Here is a 19,315-nt window from a genome sequence, read left to right as displayed (position 1 = left end):
ATTGCGTGTCTGAGCTCTTTAAACCATGTCTCATTTGCGGGGAAGAAAGGATAATGTGTCTGTCAGTGGAGACGGAGCACCTCCACCATGCTACCATTACCCCTATGAAAAGAAATCAAGGTTACAACCAAGGTTACAGCTAACTCATCAGAAAAAGCATGTTAAGAAGTATCAAGGAAATTGGGATCAGGGGAAAATATGACTTTTTCTCCTGACAAAACCTTCTTAGGCATTCTAAGTAAAATATAGTGTTTTCTAGTCCTATACAACCTAAGCATATGTGCCTCACGCAACAAATACACAATGTCACCAATGTGCATGACTTGTTTAGCAGCTGCAAGGAAGTTAAGATGTCAGCATGGGGTAAGGTCTTTGGCCAACATTGTCTTACCTTGCTGAAAGGAGTATTAAATAAGGGCTCTGCACAAGAAAAAAAAATGCAGCTGGAGCTCCAAAAGTGCCTGGTCTCAGTCTGCAAGCACGTATGCACATTACATCCAGTCTCAGGAGGGTGTTTATAGGTTATTGTAAGCATTCATTAAATATATTTATATATGTATAATTATATATATATTATACAGTGATGCACAAGGGCTATGTCAATTAGATCACAGCCATCTGGCAGACCTACAGAAACAAACATTTCATCTTCTCCTCAGGAGTCATTTCTTTATTAGCTGAGAGAAAGCAAAGAAAATTAAAGGACTCTGAAAGACATCTGAAATGATTAACTCACATCTCTAAACAGCACACTCTCCTCTAAAACACCTTCCTCGTTACTAAAATTTATTATATGGTTTCTTTTCATTCATGCTTTTGAAAGTGTTTGTAGTAGAAACATGTTAACTATTGTGCATATAAATAACAGCTTTTCTTTCATTCACCAGCAATTTATCTGATCACTTACAAATTTAATTAGGTTACATCAGCAGCTTATGTGCCTCTTACACTAGCAGTTTATATGACATCCACAAAGATTTTCTCATCTTTCAATAACTGTATGTGCTAGGACCCTCTTCTGGCATGGTTCTTATTTCTTATAATGTCTTCTATCTCTCAGAAGAAATTATATCTGTTATCTCATTTCTGTTTTCATCTCATGTCTATGAACATTGAGGTTCAAGGATGAAATATAAAGTTTGATAGCAAGGCTTCTCTCTTCTGTCAATAAATTACTCAGGTCATCTTTTAGATGCCCAAGTTTTAAACTTATTTACTGAGTACTAAAATTCTGCATGGTAGACTGGCTCCAAATCTACTCTTATTTGGACTTTCCGGAGTTTTGCTTAGAGGTCACAAACTAATATCAATGATGGGAAAACTGCATTAAATAAATGGGTCACAGAGGGCGATAACATAGAGCCGAAAAAAAGAATGCATGTAAATAGAAATAAGGATGTAGTCTTTCAAATTTTAGTATATGGGAAGTAACTTAACCCTTTCACTGCCCAGAGATATTTTCTGCTCACAGGTTTCTTAGACAAATCAGAAAACCAAATATGGTGATTCTTTTCCAAATAGACAACCAAGGCACAAATTTAGTTGATTATCTGCAAATATCTAATGTAATCTCTTTAAGAATTGCCCTCAGATCTTCTCAGACCAAACATAACTTCCATGAGAAATCTTCCTGTCTGATCCATTGATTAGACAATCAGGAAATAAATCAGGAAACTGATATAAGAGAAAAAAAATATAAACAAACAAATCCAAAATCCCCTTTTGGATTTTGGAAGAAGTCAGCTAATAATCCTAACACTAAGGCATACTGGTTTATTAGATATTCTGTTTTAGATATCTCATATTAGGCATTATCCAAAACTAGTAGGATAAAACAATCTGTATCATATTAAAAATAACACATGTGGAAGCAACATTCATAAAATGCATAAATTACTTTTCAAATATTTTTAAGCTTCATTCATGCTAATATACATTTAATATCACTTAACAATGGCTTTAATTATTTAAGAATAAGATAAAATTATCTAAATATCACAGGCTACATAAAGGCCTGCTAAAAAATGAAAACTGCTGGACCAAAGCAAAATAGGTGCTAGATGATGGAGGTAATTCAGTGATCTTTATCCACCTATCTGTATTGCTTAGGCATTTTTTTTAGGTCGCTACATGCATTTAGAGAACTTATTTTTCCAGATCTTTTAGTTCTTCCATCTGAAAAAAATATCCCACTCCCCAAGCTTGCAATATCCCCAATACTTTCAGGGAATGATGAATACCGTACCCTCTATGAGGCAGAAGTGGTCCTTCTCTCTTCATCCGAGATCTTCAATCCTCCATAGTCATTTAGTTCTAGTCTAGGTATTCCTTAACTATTTCTCTTTGTAAAATCATTTAAGAACCATAGTTGATGTTTCCTTTCCTTTTGCTCTTCATTTTGTTTAACTTTGGTTAAAACAAGAAATAATGAAGAATCTCTTATTAATGTATTTGGGGAGAGGAAAGTGAGGCTACATTCATCATACAGTATTGGTTTGTAAAGTGAAAAGTGATTACAACAAATAGTGAAATTGACTAAACAAAAAAAATGTAGCTTGATTATCTCTTAACAATTTATTGTGAAAATGGAAGGAAAAAAACACATGTGTCTAGAGTTAGGAATAAGCCCTTACCTATTAAATTCATTTACTTTGTTTTAGTTTTGCAAGTGAGACTGAAGGCATAAGGCATAGGGATAATTGCTTGATAATGAAATAAAGGTGAAAGCATTCAGTGTGATTTTTAGATTTAGATTTTTCCTATTCAAGTTCATATTACTGCATTTATTGGTATTCAATCTTTGGACAACCTGTTTTTTATTAAAATGCTCCTCTGGGAGATTGTCATGCTCAGCTTCTCTCTTCTGTACAATGTTTTCTTTGCCTTAAAAATATTTTGGGGTCATTGTTAGTAACATAGCCAAGTAGTTATTCCGTATGGATGGTTTCACACTGAACACCTCCACCACAGTACACATCTGATTTGATTCAACTCCCACGGACACAACCTAGTAATCAGTTACAACTCAGCATCTTGCACCTATTCCCTGAAGGCTGCAGAAACATTTGTTGAGGTGGAATGAGTCCCAGTCATAAAAACAGGTCACACCAGCAAAGGCAATAAGGCACCAGTTCTTTTGGCTCAGCTACATTAGGTCTGAGAGCGAGACTTTTTATTATTATTATCTTTTTTAATTTTATTTTAGGGTAGGGCAGGGGAGAGGAGGAGCAGGGAGAAAGAGAAGCTCTCCTCCCTGTAACACAGCACTCTGGATGACTTACTTAACATAGCTGCAGTTTAACACCAATATGATGATAGTGAAAACTTCAAATACTGTACATTGTCAGTAAGGCAGAAATTTCACCGTGCTTATCACTTTTTCTTTTTTGACTCAGTTAAGTAAGAGGATGCCCAGTGTATTTGGCATTTTATATCATTCATGTTTGAAAAAAAAAAAAAAAAAAAAGTATGAGAAATGGAGAGTGAATGATACTGTGATAAATCTCTGTCCTAAATTGAAGCTAAATATTAGAAGGACAAAACAATTCCTTTTTTATGTTAGAATGCTTACCCTAACCCATCATAACACACAATTGCTGATCCTTAATTGTGAGGATCTGTTCTGCCATCTCTTGTAAGAATTTCAGATCAAGAATTACCACTCGATTACAAACTGGTGAGTTCTCAGTATGTTTCTCTTCTAAACCTTTGCTATTTTATACTAAAAAAAAAACAGTCACTTGGTGTGGGTTTGTCAGTGTGAGTGCATGTTTTGTTTGGATAGGTAGTTTTCCTTTTATAAAACCCTTGGTCCATAAAAATGGAATTAATATTTACAACATCTACTTGCAGTTTTTATTTCTGTATTCTCCAACATCATTTCTGGTTCTCCAATGATCTCAAGAGTTGGAAAGAATGAGTTTGCAAGGTAGCCTTTACTCCCTCTGCTGGCTGAATAGAGCATGAATCTCAAATGCCAACATAACCATTCGAGCAGCATCACACATGCAGAATCTATAATTTAAAATATCCTAGACACACTAAAAATACCACACAAAAGATAATGATTATTACATATTTCTAAGAAGATGAAATGTATATATTTGGATTGTGTTTTCATTGCCCCACTGCATATTTACTAAATCAGACAATGTATCCATGATGTTCAGCTGTGATGGTTCACAAATATTGCATTTGATTAATGGGATAGTCATTTGAGCAAGCACAAAGTAATTTCTCTCCATTAGATTAAACGTGTCACACCCTGTCAATTAAAAATCTATTTAACACCAACCCAGATAAAATAAGGATTTTGGAATAAGGCACTAGAAATCGTATTTGCAACTAGGATTCCTTATATAAATGGTGTAAGAAGTTGACTTAGCATTGCAAATAAATTTATTCTTCACTGTAAGTTTGCCTTCAGCAAGTACTTTAAAAGACAAATTTTCCTTTTATTATAACAATTCTGTAATGGATATTTAGTATATCAGCATGAGATAGCTGTAAGCTTTAGTTCATTTTCATCATTTCATAATTATTTCTATCTTGTTTGTCTTTTGAGGTACCAGAGGCAATATAATGATATATTTTACCTCTATCCTAAAAAGAAAAGAAAAGAAAAAAAAAAACAGTAGCAAGATAAAACCATCCATATTCCCTTAGAGGATTATATTATCACAACCAAAAAAAAAAAAAAAAAAAAAAAAAAAAAAAAAAGCTATCTCTAACATTATTTCTTACTTGGCTAACAACTAATGTATTAACACCACAAAATGTAAACATATTTAATTGATTATATGTCATTCTAAGAATACTAACTTTAACTGGGATTGTAAGTAACAGGCATTGACATGAAGACCTGCATGCTGGTAATGCTCTTTCACTTTACAAAGGATGCCAAACTGAAGGATTGTGCAATGACCTAAAATTTTCAGAAGAAATTTTTGCTTTCTTTGCAGTTGGGAGTGATTTGTCTGAGGAATTCCAAGAAGAAAACGATGGGTGTTTGCTTTGCTTTCAATTTGTTATAATTTATTTCCTAAATACATCAGTATTTATAGTACAGGATTAAATAGCTGCTTGGATCATACACTACCTGCACCTATAACACTCTTGTTCCTCTATTTTCTATTCCTTTTCCAGTCTGCTTTTAAATGTCCAGTGAAAGTAAGCTTCTGTCACTTCTCTTAGAAAATAACCCCAAGAAAATAATCCCTTATATCTCTCAAGGGTACAATAGGTCTAATTTCTACTGATCAAAAAGGGAATAATACCTTTAGACATTTCCATAGATGAGGAATTGTTCATCAGCCTTGGGAGTTAGCTCTGCTATTCAGTAAGTGTCAGTTTTGTGTGAAGCTGCAAATAAAGAGCTGAGCAAAACAGAGCCAAATTCGAAATAAGATAAAAATATATTTTAAGAAGTGGACAGATCTATGCAAAACACATCTGAATGAAAATCAGTGAGATCATAAAATCTTTAATCATTCCTACAGGTGAAATGAAATCAGCACTAATACAAATGAGGTAACCCTGATACTGTTAAGATCAGAGCATATGCTACACCATTCATTATCCAAAAATCTAGGGAAGACCCACTTCACCGCTTTTAGGTCAGAATGCCTTAATTTTAGAAGTCACATAAGTTCATGTTTTGGAAGAAAGCAGGAAAATGAAAGTGAAAAAAGATGTGTATCTGAACATGATTGGCAGGAACACAGAGAAAAACTATATTTAAAAAAAAAAAAAAAAAAAAAGAAAGAAAAAAAGAAAAATACTATCAGAAGTCAATGGACAGAATGAACTAAGATCATCTGTCTGATATGTGTCATGATCCAGATGACTAAAAACTGTTTCTTTTGCGTCACTGAACCAAATGGTACAGTTTCTACATCTCCAAAGGCACTGCTCTGACTAGAAGGATGATAACATTAATTCATCTTTGCAGAAGAAACATTAAGTCATCATGTTTTAAAGCGTATTCTCCCACTCTAGCAGGTTTTACAAAATGAGGCAATGACAATACTAGAGGAAATTGTGCCAAAAATCCTGTTCAGATTAGATGATGCCATAGTGAATGCTAAGCCTCCTTGCTAGGCTCCAGTTCTTGAAAAGGCCATTCGGGTACAATCTGTAAAGTGCCTGTGGAATGGGCAACTCTCAAGGGAAGAACAGCATTTTGAAATCAGCAGCTAAATCTGAGTTTAGCCCTAAGGATTTAAGAACTTGATTTCATCTAGATTAGAGTCCTATTCTTTGGTGTCGGAAGGTATTTTTGACTGCTAAAAGCAAGAAGGGCCTGGATTATCCACAGCTTTATCCTAGGGTAGTCAGACATATGCCTCCTTCTCTCTCACAGATGCTGTGATATTTCTGGATTGGGAGGAGGGGATCTATTGGACCCTCACAGCGAAATAACTGTCTCGAGGCCCTCAGGCACAATGGGAACTTTATCCTTCACAACAGAGAGTGATTTTCTCTCCCTTGTTTAGTTTATGCTTCAGTTTGACTGCGATTACATGAAATTATGTTTATGTTATGCTACTACTTTACTGACCTTTATCTTTTGTATTGGTAAAGAAACCTCTCAATAGCTTACTTTCTTATTCTTTACACAAAACATTTGTCCATATTGGATATATTTTTCCTCTCTCTATCTTTGCCTTTCTTTCCTCCTCCCCAAAGGAAAAAAACAAATCTATCTGAAGAATTTTTATCAATCAAGTTTATCATAATAATTTAGATAAACACGTTTTCCAAGTTAAACAAACACTGCAACTCAACAACAATGCGAGCTGTGCATGCTCAGTTCTGTACTAGCAGGCATTTGACAAAGATGAAGTAGGGACAGAGTACACAAGCAATAGAAATCATTTTATGACCCTCTTCATCAATTTGCTCATGTTTTTAATTCCTTTATTGCTTGGTCTATTAGGAAAAGAGTCTAAAGATGCAGGTATCTTTCTTTCAGAGTATTGTTCAGAGAAGAAATGCTGTTGATTCTCTTGCTGTTCCCTGACTTTTATTCTTCACGGTAGCTTACAGTTAAGTGTATCACTAACCTCGAACAATATTTCCCAGTTCCTCTGGTGCAAGGAATAAATCATTCCCTTCCTTTAATAATCATCCTGGACTACCAGCTTTTGTTGCCAGTTTAACTATACCTTTTGCGATTGAAATGAGACAAGAATCCACAGAGCATTTTCAGTGAGCAACCCTCTGAACATGCTAAATACTTCACTTCTGTTCTTAACAGATACAGAGCTGTGGAGAACATACGCACTTGTGTGAGACGCACCTCTTCACATATACCAAAGTAAGTGAAGTAAGTACATATGCTTACTATTCATCAGGCAAGGAAAGGTCACCTTTTTTTTCTCTTTTCCATTTTTCTCAGAATAGAGCAGGGATTAAAGAGAAAAATGAAAGATTTGTTCATGTTGTTTAAATAAGTTTTTTATCTTGCCTTGATATTAATACAGTTTTAAGGTTATCATGAAAGAAATCCAAATTAAAGGGCTTTTCTGTTTGCTATTTGTTATATATTTTTTTCTATAGTTATGATAAGAGTTAGCAATCTCCTTCAGTATCCACAGATTCAAATGATAAAGGCCAGGGATTAAGCACAGCCGATTAACAGTCTGCGTCCTCTTCAATCTAGCATTTCCACTGCAGATAAAACCATATTCAGACTGAAGTTATAATAAACAGACTGTCCGCAGTATCATTTCCCTAGATGACCTCCTCTAAACTGTCATTCAAGTATTCTTGCAGAATGATAATTTTACAACGAATACTTCATATGTTTCATTTTGTGATAATTTCTTATATTCATAGATTTGGCATAAAAACAGAAGCAATTTGTTAAATTTTATTTTTTTTAATGCTTGCACTAATGAGCATCTTTAAAATAATACCTTATGATTTCTACTTAGAATGACAAAACAAATATAGAGCACTGGATTATAATGTCAGCAGTTCTTTTTGCCTCAAAGACAGAGGAAAACATACATAGAAATTCTGTTACTCTAAGGGAATTGTTAGTACAAACCATTTATCCAGTGAACAACAGAACAAAACAAACAAAAACTATGAAGACAAGCTTACAGGAACATTCTGTTAGGTATCTATCTGCTTTAATATATGATAAATAGTATTTTAACTTAAAGTTAAAAAAATCAAAAAATAAAAACAAAGATAGTAAATTATGTAAGAACATTTAACATTCTAAATTCTAAAAGGCTTTTTAGCCTCTACTGTCAAAAATTTGAATCCAGAATCTCATGGGTTAAAAACAAAGCAAAACAAAAATAGAGGCTATGGTTAAAGCAGATCTAAAATGTGTAACAGGACTTTTTTTAAAAAAAATCTAGATTTTCCAACCATTTTAAGGAGCAATGGAACTGTGTGTCATTTGATTTCAGTGCACTTCTTTAATCTGAAGCAGTAATAATTCAAACTGTTTTATTATCAAGTAATCTTATCTACCAAGTTAATGGGCATAGGTTCTACTCTTACATCTGTTAGTTTATACTGGCAGAATTCCAGTGAAGCAATTCTGAAATCAGATGAATGCATGTGTGTATGTATTCTTCAATTCTTCATTCAAAATATATGATCAAAAATTTGTTCCTTTTGATTAAACTACACAAGTGATAACAGATAGATCATGCTATACAGTGCCAAATAGAAAAAAAAGAAATCTGAGCTGAGTTTTGATTAATTGTTCCCTAGAACTGGTTTGAAAAAACCCACTGCATATGACCACAGCTGATTCATTATAGTTGTTCTGCAATTCTTTTCACTGGAGGTTTTAAAAAAAGGCAATATAAAATGATTCAGATTAAGTCTCGTAATCAGAACATTAATTAGGTTTGGATGATTACGTCTACCTTTTCATATACACACGAAACCGTTTTAGAGCCCTTTTAAGGAAATCTTTACTGGACAAAGAACTGAAAATGTGATTTTAACTCCAAGTCACTCACTTTGAGACCCTACTTCAAAAACCAATTTCATGGTCTGTCTCCATAACAACATAGCTTATTTCTGCCAACTAAGACCCATATAATGAAGCATAATGTGTTTAATCAGATTGTATGGACTACAATTTAAGGCAATTTATGTTTAGTTTGATTTGGAGACACACTAGCTGATCCGTTTTGTAGGTCAGTCTGTTTAATCATCATTATGAGTAAAAGGTTTTATATTTTCTTGCCCCAGAAGTATACTGAGTTATATTTAATACTGAGCTATATTGAGGTTATATTAATCATAGGTTATATATAGTACACAATTAAAAACTTAATGTATTCTATATATCTGTTTTTAAATTTTCCATTCTCCATTACAGCCTGTTAAAAATGCTTGCCTCAGGATCAGTCTTGTCTTCACACATCTTGCTGTGTCATCACTGACACCAGACTCTATTTGTCACAATTCAGCTCTATACCTGTGTATACACAGGTTTATGTTTTGAAGGGGGTTTATAAAAGAAAATGGATTCCCTATACATTCTACTTTGCATTAGAAATTAAGGTATTAATACCATATTAAGGTTGGCATGTAAAAACTGAGAAGAGGAGAAAATACATTGTTTTCAGAGACATAGACATAAAAGTCTACAATGAAACCTGGCAGTCCTTTTTGTTCGTTAAGTTAAAAGCAAATAAAAGCAAACACAATTAGATGCAAGATGAGTAATTTTGTAGATTGTTACTCACTAGACACACAGCATTTTATTACCTATGTGATATTAAATAATCTTTTTCCCAATCATTTATATATATTTCTCAATATCTGATTTCCTATCTTCTTTAATGGATCAATTTTCCTGCTACTGGACAGAAGAAATTTATGAGTTTGCTTAAAAAAGGCATTAATGAGCAGAGCTGGGATACTTTGAGTGTGAACAAATAAGACCTAAATCCGAAATGCGTTTTAGAACAAACTTGCCCTACTGACTAATTAAAACCTGCAAGATCAAACTGTAATTGGAAACAAATATGGGAAAGAATTACTCAAGTTAATGTCCTAGGAATGAGATGCACTGCAATGAGACTGGAGAAGAGAAAGAACTAGCAGAAGTTTACTCCTTCATATACATATTCACACATATACACACTCGCACACAGACACACACACACCTCTTTTCTTTCAAAATACTTTAAAATAGCTTGGCAGTATTTATGTTTGCAGAGCTCACAAAACTTAGCCCTGTATTTTTAGTTTTAGGGTTCCTGCTTTAGCTGAGGAGAGCAGGAAAAGAAGGTGATATGTTTATTGCTGGTAAACAGCCTGGAAATTCTGAATTTAAAAAAGGCAATAAAGGCAGAAGGATTATAATAATAATCAAAGTACAAAAATTTGCATATTTAGAGTATGGTTGCTGAGAAATAGCACTGCCACATTTATGCAAATTAAGCCCTCTGCTAAAATGAACGGATTTGCATATCTGGGAGAAATCTCTCGTGTTGTGCGTTGGTAACTACATTCTAAGTGGCTGAAACAATTGGCTTTTAGCAGAATATTAAATATAATTGCCATTAGAATTTCTTATTTCCTTGTGATATAGAACAAACTTTAATCATTTGGTGCCTGATGAATACAGGTCTTGTTTTCAAGAGGAAGAAATATCACTCAGAACCTCAAAACATTTAATGTGATATAAAATGAAAATCTTTAGGATTAAGGAAGATCACGAAAACATTCAAAGAACTGCATCGTACCAACTGTATTCGCCCTTTTTGTCTAAAGAGAGTGGTTTAAAATAGTACTGAGAGAAGACTGCAGAAAGGAGATGAAAGTTTAAGTCCAGTTTTTTATTTAACATTTCTGCATAATCTAATCATGTTCCCTTCACTTCATATTTAATTAATGAAGAGTAAAACACTGAAGTGAAAAACTTGATTGGTAATCCTGGAAAAAAAAAAGCAGACTGAATTCCATAACCATTTTCTGTTATCTATTAAAATCAAACAAAGTTAAATGTAGGTTCAAAAGTATTAAAATAATACCAAAAATTTAAATTTAAAGAAATTTTACTTTAGAATGAGTATGTTGGAGTATTTGAACCATTCATACATGGGAAAATAAAATGTTACTGAAAATAAATTTTAGTCTGGTGATACACAGGCACGTGAGAGAGAAACCATCCAAGCATGTTCAATTCGTATTACATAGAGGGACTGTAAAGCAAAATGATTCACTTTCACAGATGAAAATTCCCAAACATGGAATTGTTCCTCCCAAACATGGAGGAAACTGGCCAAGCTGCTATAAAAACCCACCTACCCAACCTTTGTAAAATCGATGAGTAATCTGGAGTATGGCTGTTAACTTACTTACCATCCTCTGTGGGCACATAGATATTCAGATATAGGCAGTCTTCATTTTGGTCTTGAACGTAGGTCACCACAGTATCCAAATTGGCTGTAAACCAGACTGGCAGCATATCATTGAGCAGGGACCTCTCATCCAGGTACTGAGGGCAAACGGCAGCAAACTGTGTGGCGTTACGGACACCCGTCCAAGAAGATGGTGGCTCCGGGGGCTGAAATCGCCTTTCTCCAGTTGGAGGGGAGGCATAAGGAACACCCAGATACTGCTCCACTGGACCCAGGATTTCGTTGGGCAAAGGTGTTCTTAAACCACGTATTTTGCCATAATTTGTGGTAACAACTGGATATTGTGCTTGGCCATCAATGAGAGTAAATCTTATAGCCAGTGCCGTTATCCACAGGAGGAAGTTAGAATTCAACATGACACAGACTGGGGTAAAGATCAAAGGCAGCCATAGAAGTCCCATTGGTTTCGACATTATTTAAATCAACATCAGAAGGGCTCTTTTTTCCACAGCCAGGAGAAAATTAATCAGTCAAGGAACAAAAAAAAATAAAAGGAGATGAAGCGAGGGAAAATATAACCTTGTTCAGGCAGGGAAAAAACCAAAAGTTGATGAGTAGCAGGTGCCTCAGTTGATTGACTGTAGACAAATTCCAGTGTCAGAAGAAACAAGGGAGTGTTTGCCCCTGAGGCCCATCCCAGATTTCAGTGTTGGCTTAATCCTGACAACACACAAAACTTCCCAAGAAATAGAGAAGAGAGAGATGCACAGTTACTCCACTTTCCTAGCACAACAGCTCCTTCCAGTGAATTGTAGCCCACGCAGTCAGCCTGTGGCCAAGAGAAAAGAGACAACTAAAATCAACAGATGCATTCATATTGGCATAAATCTAAAGGCATATTTTAAATTTATACGTTAGTTCCACTCCAAGGCCTTTAAATGTTTTATGAACTTTAACCACCATGGTGATCCTCAAAGTAAGTAAGTTAGGACAGCTGAAAATTAAAGCCACAAACTTGTTCCAGGTTATACCACAAATCAAGCATTCTGCCCCCTATTTACTTCCAAACCAAACCACAGCCCAAGTCTTACTGCCTTCCAGAAGGATGCCCCACATTTAAACGCTACCTCCAGGGTATATTTTCTGCCTTAAGCAAACAGCATCTCTGTCCCAAGCATATTTGCACTCATAAAACAAACAGTCATTCAAAGTTTTGTTTCCTTGGATAATGTACTACATTAGTTGAAAATATGAGAACAGAATTATACAAAATCAGGCACAAAGTTAATGGTTTTCCTGTCTGTGTTACTTGTCCTATATTTGAGGGGAAAAAAAAAACACTGGAAAATGAAAAAAAAAAAAAAAAAAGACTGTGGTACAATCTCTGAGAAATCAGATCATGACCTATATATTGTAACAATGTAGCACTACCTTAATACTTATATGCCCTTACCTTTCATTTTTTTACATATGGCAATTTATAATAATAATTAATCTTTAATCACATATAGATAACTTGTATACATATGTTAAGTCTTACAAATAGTAACCATGCAATATTTGATTTCTTTCCTTGGCCAGATAAATTGAGAGATTCTTTTTTACTCATTTTCCCACTTACAATCCCAGATAACAATTTTACAGCTGAAAAATCCTTGCTATAGAAAGCCGATGTCGATACCGCTTTCCAACCTTTGGTTGGATGATCACATAATTTATATATAAAACATATACACAGATTACTAGGTCCTGTTTTCAGTCAGGGCTCTCATGAGGTTATTTATATAGCAACCAAGTGCAGAAAAAAAGAGAAGGCAAGGAAGACATTCCAAAGAAAAATACTTCATTCTTTCAATACCTCTGGAATTCTTCCCTGACTTCATTTTAGCACTTGCACCACAACGTTTTTGAAATACCTGAATCTGAACAGTCATTCTGGATACATATCTAGAAGTTCGTGGATCTCTCAGTCAAAACTCCTGTTAGCTTTTCTACTGAGTGCCTGTCCTCAGAGGCTGTGTCACATAAGCACCCATCCTCAAGAACGAGCCAGTAACAGCCATAAGAACCAAGGCTCATATGAACCCCAAGCAGGCTCATATGGGGCCTTCACTCATACTTTTGCCCATGAGCTCAGTGGGTCCATAGGTCTATCACTGTTCAGGCTATGCTATGGGGAAACCCACGTCCAGGCCAAGGCCCAGGGCCCTGCTCTACCCTGGTATGCTGACAGGACTCCTGGATTGATCTTGGGCTCAATTCACCCAGTTGGATAATGACAAAGTTGGGGAAGGATCTTGCCCCTAGCCCTAACCCATTCCTCCTCAGGTGCGCTTGTGAGAGAGGGCACGGCTTTGCCGTGCTGTAGGCACTGAGGTCGTGGTCCTCATCCTCCTCAGTGGGTCAGTACACTAATAGTGGTCAGCTGAAACCTGTCACCAAAACCAACTCCCGAAACACCCAACTCCAGTACAACAACCAGAAACAAGCACTGTTTTCTGCTACTGTTTGTAAGAATCAGTGGGCAGTTGAGTTTGGGGATTCGTTCCTCATTCTCTCTCCATCCTGACCTTGGAAGTATTCTGGCCAAGTACCACAAACTGACCAACAAGAGCTTTATTCTGTGCTCAGGAAGCAGCAATAAGTCCTACTCCCCTGAGACCCATGCTGCAGGAATCAATAGCACCACTGGAAGAAAAAGAAATGTGGAATAAACTAATGAGAAAATTCTCCAGGTGGAAGGAAAGACAGGTATGGAACAATTGTTTGAAAGTGGGAACTGAGAGAAAAACTAGGGCCAAACATAAGTTTTGTCATTACGAAAGCTTGCTTGGGGTGATACACAGTTGCCACTTCCACAATGGTTGGTTCCCAGGGACTCTGCTCCTCCACGGTTCCCTAGGCAACAAAATCTGCCCTCCTCGCAGCTGCAAAGATGAGTAATGGAGGATGGAGGGGAGTGGAGACACCGCGGTCAAACTCTGTTGCACTCCCTGTGCTGGGCTGCTGATAAGCCGCACAGTGGCTGTCTAATGGGAGATATATGATAACATGTCTGGTGCTGAGCCAGCAAGGGTGGCAAATCACTCCTTTTGGATGAACTTTGCTTGAACTTTGCTCATTATAAGCTCATTATAAAGTGAAAACACACCTCCATCCCAAAAGCTAGCTGCCTCTGAGGAATGACCACTCCTCTCTGAGCATGAGCTCTATATTTTTGATTGACTGTGCCTTTAAATGAAAGCGAGAAACTTTTTAACCAATCAATAACAATATTAATATGACTCCAGTCACTCAAGCTCCACCTGAATGTAAAGAAAAGTATAAAAAGTGAACTCAGGAGGAAAACTGGGGGGGAAGAATCCATCATAACTCTTGAGTCAGTCAATGGGCTGATCCCCCTTCCCTCCCCTCAGACTGGAACGCCGCCTGAGGAGATTAAGAAGTGAGAGGGAAGATTCCATGGTAAATTCTGGATCAGTCGATGCACTGATCCCCCTGTCCCCACCTTGGGTTGGGATGCCGCCTGAGGAGACTTGAAACTGAGAGCCCTCTCCCATCTTCTGGGATGAGTGATGATTGCACATTTGTGCATCAGAGCTAGCAGCTAACAATCCCACACAGTAGTAGAGAATTTCCTGTACTGACATCCGAAACCCACTTTGTAAAAGTTGCATTTGAATAAATCATGCTGTTTGTGAACTTGACCACTTGTTTGGGGGGAGGCGATCGGACCTACAGTTGACCGACTGTTCTTGAATCCGATACTGCCAGAGTCGTGCTTATAGGTGATCACACTATTTGGGAACTCGATTCACGCCTAGGAAGGTGATCGGACCTACGGTCTATAGACTGTTTGTGAATCCGCTACTGATTTGATATCTCCCCCCACCCCGCCCCCCCACCACCACCACTATGGCTTTCAAACTGCAACATTTCACAACAGCGATCCAGACAATAAAGAACAGGCAGAAAATATAAGGCACAGAAAGCAATCAGAAACTTGATTAAAAAAAAAAAAAAGAAAGAAAAAAAAAAGGAAAACAGCAAAAAAGAGAATGACAAACAAGAATGAAACATTATCAGCAGAGAAAGAAGCAAAAATGACAACATGAATGAAAGTGGAAGTCCTCAGTTAATACACATACTAAAGATAACATACAGTTGTGGAAAATGTGACTAAATAAACAGTGTTAATCCGTACTAATTCCAGAGTACCTGTGAATGAATTTTTTTGTTGCATGTGATTATTTTGAATAGGGAGTGAAAGGAGGACAGGAAAGTTGAAATTATTTAAGGTCCATTGTTGTCCTGGAATTAAATTCACCATCTAATTTCTCATCTAGGGAATGATATTATGAAGCTCCACTAATTTGATTTTTCCTTGAACCTTGACAGGAGCACACATGAAGCCTGTGTTTTTCATTCATGTGCACAGAGACACACAGAGTGTGTTGAAGTCCTTCGGTACAAATAAAGAAACATATTTTTGGCTAATATATCAAATATAGCTATCAGTCTCAGCCCCACAGTCTGCAGACCTGCAGTCCTTGACAACCAGCACAAAAGTATAAATGAACAGACGTGATAAGTTCATTTACACAGACAAAGTATATGCCATAATAATGTAATTCTAATATTATAATTTGATGAATTTCGACCAATATCTATCACAATAGTTCTAGCTATTAAACATTGTTGTTGTTGTCCAATTAAATGCCGGCAGGAACAATCAAGATTTTTAATAATTTCTAATTAAATAGTTCTCTTCAAGAAGTCTCCTTAAGTAATAAAGCATGTATCAATATTTTGTTACTTGTCTAATGAAGAAAGAATCTCTCACAGGTTGTATTAGTCAGAAAATATCTCACAATTCTTGGTTTGTTGACTTATTACTAGAGAAATTATCATTTTAATCAAGTTAGTTTCACACACAGAATCATAGAATCATTATGGTTGGAAAAGACCTTCAAGATCATTGAGTCCAACTGTAAGCCCTTCAACACCATGCCTGCTAAACCATGTTCCTAAGCACCTCATCTCCTAAGCACATTTCTTGAGTGCTGCCAGAGATGGTGACTCTACCACTTCCCTGGGCAGACTGGTTGAATCCTTGGCTACTCTTTCCATGTAGAAATTCTTGCTCATGTCTAACCTGAACCTCCCTTGGTGCATTTCCTCTGGTCCTACCCATAGTTATTCTGGAGATCAACACCCACCTCACTACAACCTTCTTTCAGATAGCTGTAGAGAGTGATAAGGTCTCCCCCAAGCCTTCTCCTCTCCAGACTAAATATCCCAAGCTCCATCAGCCACTCCTCAGAAAGTCTGTGCTATAGTGCCTTCACTAGTTTCATCGCCCTTCTTTGGACACACTCCAGCATCTCCACGTCTTTCTTGTAGTGAGGGACCAAAAACTGAACACAGTTTTCAAGGCAAGGCCTCACCACCACCTAGTACAGGGAAATGATCACTTCTCTGGTCCTGCTGGCTACACTGTTCCTGATACAAGCCAGGAGGCTGTTGACCTTCTTGGCCACCTGGGCACACTGCTGGCTCATGTTGAGCCAGCTGTCAACCAATACCCCCAGATCCTTTTCTGTCCAGTCACTCTGCCCCAAGCATGTAGTGTTGTATGAGGTTATTGTGGCTGAAGTGACTTGCCTTTCATGAACCCACGTTGGCTGGGCCTGATGCCCACACAGCATGTCACACACATGCTGTGTGAAAATGAAACATTATATAGAAAGATACACAGACTAATTTTCAGAAACAGTTTCAAAAGATCAATAAAAGCAAATTTCTATTTATAGATTCATAAAACAAAAGATTTATATCTTTAAAATGTTCGAAAAAAAAGAATACCTAGAATAAATAATCACAAATTATAATTAATCTTCAGTACAAAACTGCTTGTACGTTAGAATGTTTTAGATACTATACCAAAATTATTTTTTAGTTAGATGCACATCTATATGCATCCAGTCAACATTTTAATATAGCTTTTAATATACATATTAAGTCTAGATGAAGAAATATATTGTTATCATTATTTACTATTGGTGGGCATTGTCTCCCCCAAGCGAGGGCAGTTCCCTTTCACAGCATTTTGACAACATGGTGGCTTTGTTTAAAAATGTATAATATTTTCTGCCCTGTTAATTCCCATGTGGGAGAAAACTGAAAGTTGTGAAAGAAGTGTGACTGAGTAGTTACGTCTGTTGGACACGTTTTGGATGAATTGCTTCTATGTGAGATGGTCCTGCTCTCCATTAACTCTTACAGAGAGAACTTTTACTCCTTGAAATGTTAGAAAAATGTGCACAAATTGGCCTGTAAAAACAATTAGTTAGAAGTACCACTCACTGAAACATGTTCCATCTAAAATAGAATGCATCTTCAGGTAACTTGACATATGAAAAGAAGTCAAGGTCTGAAATCACACGCCTTTTTTTTTTTTTTTTTTTTTTGTGGTCTATGTTATTTGAGGCTAATGAGACATTTATGGCCTTAGAAGTAAACACTGACTTAGAAGTAAACACTTAGAGCTAAACACTGACTGCTAAAAACACCACTTATACTTGATTATGAATCTAAATCCCAAGTCACAGTATGAGATGCTCAAAAAGCATATGAATCAGACCCTAAGAGCAAACCTGATTTTTTCCCCCCACAATGTGCAGTTAGCACTTACTGATTTTTTTTTCACCTTCATCAGCTAAGTATGTCAGTAGCTCTATACTAATTTCGTACCTGCTGGGGAATTTTGAGATGGAGTTTATAAGTCTTCTTTGCTCTAGACTCTCGCAACACACTCTAAAGCAATTTCAAATTTTTGTTACTGCTTGTGGGGATCATGTACAGTGACAAGAAAACCGAACACAAGTATAAATGATATGAACACAGATCTCCTGGGATTTCTCTGGCTTTATCTTAACTAATTAGTCCACTATAATGTATCTCAACTTTCAGACTCTTACTATCTCTCCTTTCTGTCCAAATCCCCAGCAGAAAGTTTTCTGATGTGTACACATTCCTAAGAGCACACAGTAGGCTTAATTAGCTGAAGAGGAAGACTTTGGAGAGGAAGACTTGCCCTGGGTAGAGGAAGATTGGGTCAGAGAGCACCTAAGGAACCTCGATACCCACAAATCCATGGGCCCTGATGGGATGCACCCCAGAGTGCTGCGGGAGCTGGCAGATGCCATAGCTAAGCCGCTCTCCATCATCTTTGAAAGATCCTGGAGAACGGGGGAGGTGCCAGAAGACTGGAAGAAGGCCAATGTCACGCCAGTCTTCAAAAAAGGCAAGAAGGAGGACCCAGGCAACTACAGGCCAGTCAGCCTCACCTCCGTCCCCGGAAAAGTGATGGAACGGCTCATACTGGCTGTTGTCTCCAGGCACATGGAGGACAAGAAGGTGCTCAAGAGTAGTCAGCATGGATTCACCAAGGGGAAATCTTGCCTGACTAACCTGATAGCCTTCTATGATGAAATGACCGGCTGGATAGACGAGGGGAGAGCGGTGGATGTCGTCTATCTCGACTTCACCAAGGCTTTTGACACCGTCCCTCACAACATCCTCCTGGGCAAGCTCCGGAAGTGTGGGATAGATGAGTGGACAGTGAGATGGATTAGGAACTGGCAGGATGGCAGGGCCCAGAGAGTGGTGATCAGCGGTGCAGAGTCTAGTTGGAGGCCTGTGGCTAGCGGGGTCCCCCAGGGGTCAGTCCTTGGTCCAGTCCTGTTCAATTTATTCATCAATGACCTGGATGAAGGCACAGAGTGCTCCCTCAGCAAGTTTGCTGACGACACGAAACTGGGAGGAGTAGCCGATACCCCAGAGGGCTGCGCTGCCATCCAGAGGGACCTGGACAGACTGGACAACTGGGCGGTGAAAAACCTCATGCAATTCAACAAGGCCAAGTGCAAGGTCCTGCACCTGGGGAGGAATAACCCCAGACACCA

The 19,315-nt window shown here is 37.2% G+C and overlaps 1 protein-coding gene across 1 annotated transcript in view; it reads right to left on the bottom strand.

The window, feature by feature from the left end:
• LOC104575716 (neuroligin-4, X-linked) overlaps positions 1-19,315 on the bottom strand; it is a gene marked incomplete at its 3' end in the record, with an annotated part of 154,028 nt that overhangs the window by 90,559 nt on the left and 44,154 nt on the right. The window contains exon 3 of the mRNA XM_088520252.1: positions 11,350-12,177. Coding sequence (XP_088376378.1) covers positions 11,350-11,821 — 472 coding nt within the window. The remainder of the gene's footprint in view (positions 1-11,349; positions 12,178-19,315) is intronic.

This window comes from Tinamus guttatus, unplaced genomic scaffold, assembly GCF_059628265.1.
Source record: "Tinamus guttatus ecotype Peru unplaced genomic scaffold, ASM5962826v1 Tinamus_guttatus_pri_ptg000083l, whole genome shotgun sequence".
Classification (NCBI taxonomy): Eukaryota; Metazoa; Chordata; class Aves; order Tinamiformes; family Tinamidae; genus Tinamus; species Tinamus guttatus.
The sequence above is the reverse complement of the archived record's forward strand: the minus strand, read 5'-3'. Positions and strand labels throughout refer to the sequence as shown.